The 10,639-nt window shown below is 37.9% G+C and overlaps 1 protein-coding gene across 3 annotated transcripts in view; it reads right to left on the minus strand.

The window, feature by feature from the left end:
- The window catches only part of LOC119658275 (homeobox protein Nkx-2.1), a 121,036-nt gene extending 110,397 nt beyond the window's left edge, over positions 1 to 10,639 (minus strand). Inside the window, exons 1-2 of one of the 3 annotated variants that reach the window (XM_038065567.1) lie at positions 10,313 to 10,639; positions 7,840 to 10,172 (exon numbers count right to left, since the gene is read on the minus strand). In XM_038065567.1, coding sequence (XP_037921495.1) covers positions 7,840 to 8,243 — 404 coding nt within the window. In that variant the 5' untranslated portion in view covers positions 8,244 to 10,172; positions 10,313 to 10,639. Of the gene's footprint in view, positions 1 to 7,839 lie in introns of all 3 variants that reach the window. The other 2 variants (XM_038065566.1, XM_038065568.1) reach the window with 2 other exon arrangements.

Raw genomic sequence — 10,639 nt, forward strand, 5'->3', positions numbered from 1 at the left:
TAGTGAGTTTCAACACCTCCCAAAACCTGGTAGTGGCCGTTCCTTTTCATGATCTATCCAGGTTTTCTACTACTCCATCGATCTATTTCGATGTTGCCTAAAAAGTACATTAAGTTGTACTAGTGCTATTCCTATCCTATCCCTTCACCCCAATTTCCTTATCTCCACATTCTGCATCTACATCCTGACTTGGTCAAATTCATATTTTCAACATTACCTTTTTATTAAAATCGGTTTACTATCTGTTGGTCTGCCTGTCACACGCTTTTTCTCACAAAAATTTATACTGATTTACATAAAATTTGGTGAAAAGGTCATACAGTCAGTTACATCGTTCTATGCGGAACTTAATAAGGAGTCCCCATACATGCAAAAAAGAGGGATGTACATTTTTTTTTCACCAAATATGGTCATGTGGGGTATCAAATAAAAAGCCTCGATCAATACTTTTCAAAACTAGCCTCAGTTTTGACATTTAAATCACAAGAGGAAGGACAGTGGCTGAAAATTGATCATTTCCTCCACGAGATCATTATCAGAACACGCCGAACCCAAAAATTTGAAGAAAGTAACGAAGTTACCACTGAGTGATGGCTAGGCTCCGAAATACCCTCCATACCGATATCTGTTCAAATAAAGTTAATAACAATATATTGCTATAATTTTTAGTAATCGACTGCAGACCCTCTAAGGTTATTCCTAGATCATGAAGCAATGCAGCAATATAGGCTATAGTATGGAGCATGATTCTACCAAGTTTGGTGAAAATAACATTATTGCTAACAAAATTGCTAGGTACTAACGTTGTGTACATTGTTTTTACAAGAGAAATACACAAAACTTTTCATAACTGAAGCGTCTGGTTTGTGTAATTATGTTTTCGTCGTAGGGCAACTTTAGCGAGCAATTTCAACGTATAAGTCCGTCACATATATCTCAAAGAAAGCGCCAAAAGCATGGCACTGAAGAAAAGTCCTCAAAAAGGTTCCTAAAAACTGAAATAAGAACTGCAGTACCAATAGGTGGTACCAATAGGTACCACGCTGTAGACCATTATTGAAAACTTCGATCCTAAATTAGCTTCATTGAAAAAGGATCTTTCCCATATTATTCTGTTAAGGGGAAGCCGCACTACCTCGTTAAAGAACTATTGTGCCCCTTTTACTGGTTATGGTGTACCTATTAACTATAGTATAGTATAGTAAAGCAAGCTTATAACCGTTTGGAATTTTAGGATATTCCCTTCCAAGTCTTTCAACTTTGCATCTGGTATTAAGTAGCTGGATCAATATAGTACACACAGTCATCCTTTTTGGTTTGGAGGTGGACCTTCCAAAGGATATAGATGATTGAAACAACCTTATCTCAAAATGAATTCGTGGAAATCTAATGGAAAGTTTAGGTCAGGAAGTGCATAATAAAGGTTTTTTGCTTTGATGGATTTAAAAATATGTTGGAAAACATTCATTTTGAAAAGTGCAGGAATTCGGTCGATATTATTTATGTTGAAAATCCAATTGAAGGGATATTTATATTTTAAAATAAATGAGTAATATTCGATCGTTAGAGGTCAGGATAACCTTTAAATGCTTTGTTTTGAATTGAATTGACCAGGCGTTTAGTGAAATTTTCGAAAAGTTATAGTAACTATGTGACCAATGAGTGCTAGTGAAAGTATATTTTTACATAACCTAAGCGAAAAATTCTAGATTAGGTTGACGTGGAATTTTCGGGGAAAAGTCCAGTTTCAGGTTGTTTTTCTAACCATAAAAGGTATTGACCAGTTTTCTGAGGATATAATGTACACAGAGGGTATAATGTTACACAGACATTCGCGAAAAAGTACTTCTATGAACTAGTAAAGGTTAACCAGAAGAAACCAATGAAATTACCAATCTCCAAGTGCAATCGACGAGAAGAAATATCTTGCACTGCTTTTGCAAGAATCTACGTCGTACTGAAAGTATCGTTAGTGTTGAATGTACTTAGCACTATAATCTTCTACCGTTTAACAGCGTTTAATTTTAGAATATTCATTTTCTTCTCTTGATTGCATTGCAGCATAAAGTAGTGTATAGGGCGCTAGTGTAGTAAGTTATCTGCTTTTACCTTCGCCGTCTGAGTTCATAATATATTGCGGCGTGGGTAATCATTTTAATTTTAGGCTCTATCCTAACGAAATGCCAAGTATCCGACTTATCTCTTCCTAGCAAAACGACCAAAGTTCGCTAACTTCTCGGTATTATGATAGTTGTAACTCTGCCTTCGAGGTTTACAATAGTTGGCTTAGATTTTTGTTACGGTGATTCCCAACTCTCGTATTCATTAAAACTTTGAGAAGTAACTTAACCAGTTGCCCCATATATCTCTAGAGCAACTTACTGCCCGGTCCTATTCCACTGCGAATAGAATTGTTGCCCTTTTCATTGTGAACTATTGTCTCCTCCGCCTTCTAATATTCATCCTCAAGCATTTGAAATGGAGGCCCACGCAGTTCTAATTTGAAAGTCCGCCGGATCATATCAAAGGACGGCTTTGAAGAAGATGAAACGAAAATTTAGATTCTACACAAATTCCATTGTTATTAATAAGATTTTGATTATGGTAGCCAAACTATTCTACAAATTGTGTCTACCAATGCTTATATAAAACACTACCTAAGACTTGTGGTAGAATGAAAATAAGAGGAAATATTCACACTAGATGTGCGATTACGAGTATTATAAGGGGGTCCCGCTTTCCCCATAGTGTATCTAACATAACTCCATAGCCCTGAGCATTCGTAATTTGATTATGACCTAACATAAATTGCTTCTGGAAAAGTGTTTCTGTTTGCGGTCACCACTTCTTAAAAAATATCGGAAAATGATGGTGAACAGCATAGATTTCGAAGAAGGCAGAAAAAACATTGAATAATTCTAAAGGCTACGATCGCATTAGTTGTCAGCCGGTCACACATTCATTGGATACAATTTAAAAGTCCGCATTTATGTACATGAAACCCTACAAAACCACTAAAATTCGGGGTGATCTCTACGAATGAACTCTGGTTAGAAATTCTAGGAAAATATTACACTCGTAAACACACTTTACATTTGAAAATATTTGCTGCAATGCTGCTAAAATATGTGAATTCAGCAGTGACATAATGAGGTATTGAAAAGGAAACATCATTGAAAATAAACTAAAAATTTCCATTGCAATGACACCTTAGAGTGAATGAATGTCTTTTCGTAACACGCAGTCTAGTTGTGGATAAAATCCACCTAATCCGTATGGATGAGGATGATCATGCCCGGAAAGTCTATAAGGGAAATATCTATGCTAAAAAAAGAAGACGAAGCAGACCCTGCTAAGATGGAGCGATGGCGTAGGTCAGGACAGCAGACAGCTTTTAGGGATATCGAATCGGTGGATTTCGGCGCGAAATCCGGTGTCAGGAGCTTCTTACTAAGCCAGGTCTAGGTCGGATACCAGATGTTGCGCCGTTGATGATGTGTTTTCAAGCGATTTTCCTTCAAACATTAACGGCAAAAGTAGGTTCAATAAGGAAGAAAATACCTGAAAAATTCACAATCATTCTTAAATATCGAAAGCACCGAAAGTTGCTTTTTTCAATGTCTTTCATTTAGGTTTTTATTGGAGTATAAGGCATTCTCAAAATCTTTTCTTTTCATTTTAGCTGCTTCCCTATTTCATTTTCAATAAAACTATGCCTCAGTCTCGTCATCAACATACTTACTATAATTCTGTGCAATTAATGTGTCTATAAGAGTGCGGTAAGCAAAAAGCAAACACGATCAATGACGCAACCGGGATTCAAACTTGGGGTTTCTAATCGAGAGGCTCCAGACCGTGGGGTAGGTCCTTTCAAAAGTCTAATAAGATGGGAAAAACGGAAACGTCTATTTGCATACGCCCTCACATTAGACGAAGAAATAAGGAAAAGCAAATAGTAAATAGCATTAGGGTGTCTATACATCTATGTCACAGGGCAAGGACATTACATGGTCTGCCCCTTCTAGAGCAGAACACACGATACCTATGACATATTTGATCATAACCGGCCATACTACTCACTTTTCCATTCCTGCAACTGGTAGTAAAAACACCACCAACAATAAGAATAGTGATGGTCGAGATAGTTAATCGTCAGCCTCCTGATGTCATTTCTCAGGTTTTGAATCTCAGTTCGTCATGGATGTTTGTGTTTGGCTTTGTGCTGCCCCGCTGACGAGAGTTTAACATTTGCGCAGCATTAAGTGTGATATTAATGAAACTGAAGCACAGTCCCTTTGAAAACTTAAACTCTGTGTATGATCTACACTCCACAAAGGAATGAACAGAAGGTATACAATAATACAATAAGTTATTAGGGCAATTTATCATATTATTCATTCCGGTCAGATAATATAGAGCCGAATACTTCTATACCATGCCTTTCTCAAACCTTCTATGTAAAGAACCTACCGATAATGAAGGGCAACTAGGTAACTACCACAGTGACGTTCTCCACAGCACTGGTACAAGTGGTACCCCGATGAACTGCTAGTTTAAAGTGATGTGGTCTTATCGTTAAAACACTTATTACCTTATATCTTATATCTCATCCTGTTCAAATGCACAATCTTAACAGAAAACTATCATATGGCAAGCCAAAGTCAGTTAGTTGCTAGCGTTGAATTTTAACTACTGACGGTTTTAGCAGCTTGTAATTTAGAGCATAACAATTCACGCGATGGGTTACGCTTTTCAAACCCGTCAATGAATGAATACATGCAATCTTGGACACCAACCGCGATGCACAAATTGTAACAATGGACGAAAGGAATGACGCTTTAAAGGATAAGTTCTACTTAACTATGGATAAAATATTTGATGATTTATTCTGTCCCAGCATTCAACCCTTGTTGGAGATTTTAAGTTTAGATTGAAAGGGAGGAGTCTCATAGGGGAACTAGAGGAGGGCAGAATGTCTATGAATCATCGAATGACAACAGCCAATGACTAACTGCTTTCGCTACTAGCAAGCACATAGTTGTACGTTCAAATTGTTTTCCACGGGGATGGATCCAGACAAATCCACAAAATGACATGGACCTCGTCTGCCTCTAACAGAAGACGTTAGAACCCGATGCCTAGAATATTGTGAAAGAGGCCTTTTTCCATGACAGACAAATATAAAAATCACATTGTCCGCAATTACTAGATGACAAAAGCTGGTCACGCAAATTCAAATTACGCCGAAGGAGTGCTTGGAAATCAAACAGGAACAATTGGTGTGACTACAGCGCAAAGAAGTAATGACCAACAAAATTAAGCGGCGTTAGGTATTGAACCTAAATGTTTAATAACTGTTCAATACCGAAATCAAAATGCACGTGCATGAATCTAAGTATTTTCGGCCACTTGGGTAAAAAGTATATCCCGATGCCACCTTTAAGAAAAAGTTTGGCCGCTTGGATCTGAAATAAAATAATGTGGGTGAAAAGAATGCCCGCGGAAGCTGTAAAGGTAGGAGCAGTTGCCCTTAGCAATTCAGCAAATCATTTAAGAAATGTGAATCAAAACGAAGCTCTTCTAAAACGGAATTCATTATTCACCCCAAAGGCTTACAAAAACTATTAAGCTACAAACATCCCACCATAGGGTCAAAACTCTTACTGTACAAGAAAATGATCTTACCAACCCGATGGTATAGGTCAGGATCCTAGACAGGTTTTATGAATATCGAATTGGTGGACCTCAACGCAAAATCCGTAACCTGGGGTTCCTCACTAAGGCGGGCCCAGACCGGATACCAGATCTTGACAATAATGATAAACAGAGGATCAAGCTTGTTGCCAAAATAATAGAGATATACCATTTCACATAAGATTTTGACAAAAATTATAGAGAAATGACTGAAAGTTGATGCTGAGAATACTTTTGGAGAACAGAAAGACGGTTTCTGAACTAGACGATGATGAAAAACTAACCAATTATTCTCAGTCAAGCAGATACTAGAGGAGTGCTAGGAATATAATATTGGAGTATATCAACTTTTCGCTCTTTTTAAAGTTTACGATAGCGCCGATCGTAGGACCTTTACAAGCTATGTATTTCTAGTTCGGTTAGCTAAGACTACAATGGATAATGCACGATGCCGAAGCTAAATCCTATCAGAAGTTAGAGAAATTTTCAACTGTGAGGTAAGTGTGAAGCACGAAGTCAGTTTTACTGTCACACTCTTTAATTTGGCATTAGGATACGCAGTCCAAAAATTACATGTCGATGCCGATGGAATAAATGTTATGACAATAACTTTGATCGACTTATAGAGGTAATCCCGCAAATAATGGAGCCGGTGAAGGGAGTTGTATTCTGAGCTTCGAATTACTTTTGTTGACACATTTTGTAATATACGGTAAGAGAGGGTTCGCGACGAAGATCGTCTTATAAATGCTGAGTAATATAGTATATATTGATATAAAACATGACCGTGAAGAAAAAATTGGCGGCAAATCTCTAAAGGAAATAAAACTTATTATTCAAAAAAGTAAACCCATCATTTATGAAACTCTAATGAGACCTTTTCCCTTCATTCCAAAAACCAATCGAAGCATTCTAACGACGAATTCTCCGTCGATTTTTAGGCACACCAATCAGATAAATACTTGATGTACCCATCTCTCTGCATCTCTCTATGTCTGTCAGATCGAACAAATGCTAAAAATGGTAACACCTACAAGGATAATCAAAGAAGAAGTTTAAAGAGAAGACCACGACCGCGATATGGAAACACAATTATCTGTATCTGTATCGACAAAATCAAATCTGGACGTCAATATTCGCTTGTTTGAACTATAAAGCCCTAAAAACCCGATCGGCAGATACCATCTCTTGACACAATGAGGTTAGATAGATAGATAGATGGTGTTTATTGATCAACATTTTTTTAAGTGTTCCAAAATAAATTAGAAGTTACATGTAAAAAGTCGAATAACTGTGATAGATAGATATACATGCTCAAATTATTTTTGGAAGAAAGGTGAGAAGTTAATAGTTTGAACTACTGTTTTCCGTTTTGGATACATTCGGCGCGAAAAAGAATTAATTCAAATCGGTCAAAAGAGGAATTTTAAAAAGTTTTTTTAGGAATGTGAATATTAAGCGAATATTACCCTCAAATAGAGAGAAATGGATGACATCTGCTTTGGTCCTCACACTGACTTAGCGCAAGGCTCTTCACAATGGTATGAATAAATATCTCATGAAGATTATCTAATTAGTAGTAGTAGTTTAATGAACAGCTAGTGTATCTTTTCCTTTTACTTCTCTTCTTTGTATGTTTGGTTCGACACGTCTGGGTCGGATTCGCCACTTCTCCCAGAAGTAAGCTTGATATGGGTAAAGTTGAACGGAATTCAGTTTGTTGCTTAGCGCACTAAGCTATTATTAAATTTAAATTCGATTTGATTCGAAATCCCAAATATGTAAGTATGCATATGACATCGCAATTAGATATAGGTTTTATAAAAATAAGTCTAGAATTGAAGTTGATTATCTAAAAACTAAAATGTTCTTGCTATCATCGTATCTTTTTTTCTCAGCCAAGATGTTCCGTAGGTGTACAAGCCAGTAAAAAGATTACGAAGCCAATTCAATAGAAATTCAACGAAGTTTACAAACTTGTCAGGCCTTGGAATCACCAAGGACATGAAGCCAACTTAGAGAACAGCAGAATATTCAATAACTGAAATTCTGATCTGAGTTTTCTTAAGTGCTTGGTATATCGTTTGAAGTTCACTCATACCTCTCAAAAGCTTCTAAGAAGCCAACAATTATCATTCAACGAACCTGTATGGCGACGGCGGATTTGTACTGAGCTCCAGTTTGCGGTAAGATTCTTCAATTGGACTTAGGATATCCGTTACACTGAATGGAGTTGAATGACTGCTATTCAATAAAGATGAAGCTGCTACCACCGCACTCGACGAGGAATTATTGTGATGACCGTGATTGGTATGCTGATGATGTTGATGATGATGATGCAATGTTTGCAAATGATGAAGATTCGTTAGATTATGGGCAGATGCAGCGACGGCTGCGGATGCTGCTACGGCTGATGATGCGGTCGTTATAGATTTGGGCGATAAACTCATAACCAAATCGACGCCATTTAAATCAGGCAATAGTCCACTTTCTTGTTCAGGATCCTCCGTGAAGGCTCCAGCGCTATTATTGGCCAGTGTGGTTGACATACGCGATATTCAATATCGAGTTAAGTTTCCCGGAATTTTGCGCAGATTGCAAACTTGACAACTTGGTTTAGTGTTAATGGGCGCTCTAAGTTATTCGGAAAAGTAACTCAAAAACTTCTGCACGACATTCCATCCGAAATGATTTTAGTATTTTTAAACTCTGATGCAAACTTGTTTTTTTTCACTTGATAATCAATTATTTGATAATAACAATTCTCTTTATAGAAATCCCATTAGAAAATTGCACATATGTATGTTAAAGGAGATACCGTTATTCAATATACAACCGCCACGAAAAACCCGAACGCACTGAACTGAACACTTTCTAATAAATTTTCAATAGAGTATAATATCTGGTATTTGTTATTTCTGAAAATCTCTGATCATTGTTTATCCTTCAGCGAAATGGAGGTAAAAAACCGAAAATAAACATAAAGTTTAGAAACTATAGCAATAAACATTAAGTGCGCACGACGGCATAGAAAAAACTAATTGAAAATTTGCTTAAAATCTTGAAAATCTCATCATTCAAGAAATGTACACACAGGTGTCGCTGCAGTTTTTTCTATATTTTGTTTTTTTGTTGTTATTATTTTACATAAAAGTATGGCGCCGTCGTTGTAGTGAAAGGGACCGCACCATAAATATCACTCATTCATACGTAAACTTTTTAACATTTAAGTTTCTCATTTATTCCTTTTGAATATATTTTTCATTTTCTTCTCCGTTTTTTCTTCGGTTCCCACTTCTTCTTCTTTGAGAGTGAGTATTCAAGGAGAAAAAAACATGAAACGTAAACTGTAATTTTACACCACCTTCACTACCATCTCGAGCTTTGCAATTTCAGCGCCCACTGGTGGGTATGTGCAGTAAAGAGCCAGAGAGGGTGCACCGTTGCCTGTTACCTTATAACGGTGGCTACTTAACACGATTCAAATATGCGCGCGCTTTTCCGTAAATCGAGACGGTCGGTCGGTGTCCATTCGTACTGATAGTAACGGTCACTTGAAGGATTGGCTCAAAGGCGCGTTTGAGAGTCACTTATCGAACAAAAAGATAGGATTCGAGCTAATTGAGGGAGAATTTTAGACAAAACGTGATTTAATTTGTTTATAGCCTGAACTTCGCACCAAGCACCCGCGTATCGATCGCACCACATAGATACCACTGTGTGTATATCCTATTAAGCGTTTTCAAGTTAACCATTAAGAGATAATAATTTCGGTATTGAAAACCAAACTACTGAAATGAAGGAAGTGTACTTTAGAGGGTATTGGAAAAAAGTGAACAACAACAATACGCAACACTTTTCGCCTCTACAGATGTAGGTATTTACATGCACAATAAAATAATGTATATATAATAGAAGGACGAATATCCACTCGACACGATTCCGTCAAATGAAATAAGAGGTCTGAACAGTACTGACGAGTGCTTCTCAGATGGCTTCTGGATAGCCCTCAAAAAAGACTGTTTCACAAACAACACATTGACAATATACGCGCACTGGGTACTACCATACTATACTCCTCCTGAGCTTCAAGTTAGGCTCCGATCGACTACGACAACGATGACGACAAGATAGATAGATACAAACGTGATTTAGCTCCTCAAAACAGCAACAACAAAAACGCGTCCAACAATGATATAAGAAGCACAAAAAAGAATCATTCGAACGAAATACAACCGTATAATCTGCTTGCTAAAGATATGTTCGAGGCTCTTTCTTATTTTTTTGTACGTTTCACCACATACGAAATAGTCCCATTGCACCACATTCAAACTCTGCCCGTACGTACCCTTCACGACCTCATGGCGCGCCAACCGAAAAATCCCCTTCCTGCACTGAAGGTATTATCCAAATACAGGCTGGTCATAGTGCTCTCTCCTCATGTACAACGAAATCATCGACTGGAACCAGAGCCAAGCCTGTTAAGTATGAATACAAATCAATGAGCACACGAGTGGTTTAATTTTAAAAAGGCGTCAACCCAGCCAGCACACACCTATGCCGACGAACAAAAGGGGAGGGGTGGCGGCCGTATTAAATCAAGTAGGTAGTATCCTACCGTTCCGCAAAATCATAAATCATTCCACCAGATCAGCCCGAACGAGGGGCCTCTTCCTTCCAACTCAACCGCAGGGCTGAACGTCCGCCTCATTCCTATCGAGTACCTCACATAAATCACTCGTCCCCACCCGTCGCCACCGTCCTTTCTTCATCCCCACGCTCGGCCGTCATCAATTTCGAATGCTTGCCACTGTGTCAACATGAAGCTGCCTACTTTTCTTCCCGCCCGTCCTTGCAGACATCGCCGATTTTGTCCCTTTTAAACACGGCACAACACTGGCGGACCGGTTTTTTTAATAGATGAAAGTCCAGTACAACGGAAATT

This window comes from Hermetia illucens, chromosome 5 (assembly GCF_905115235.1).
Source record: "Hermetia illucens chromosome 5, iHerIll2.2.curated.20191125, whole genome shotgun sequence".
NCBI classification, from domain to species: domain Eukaryota; kingdom Metazoa; phylum Arthropoda; class Insecta; order Diptera; family Stratiomyidae; genus Hermetia; species Hermetia illucens.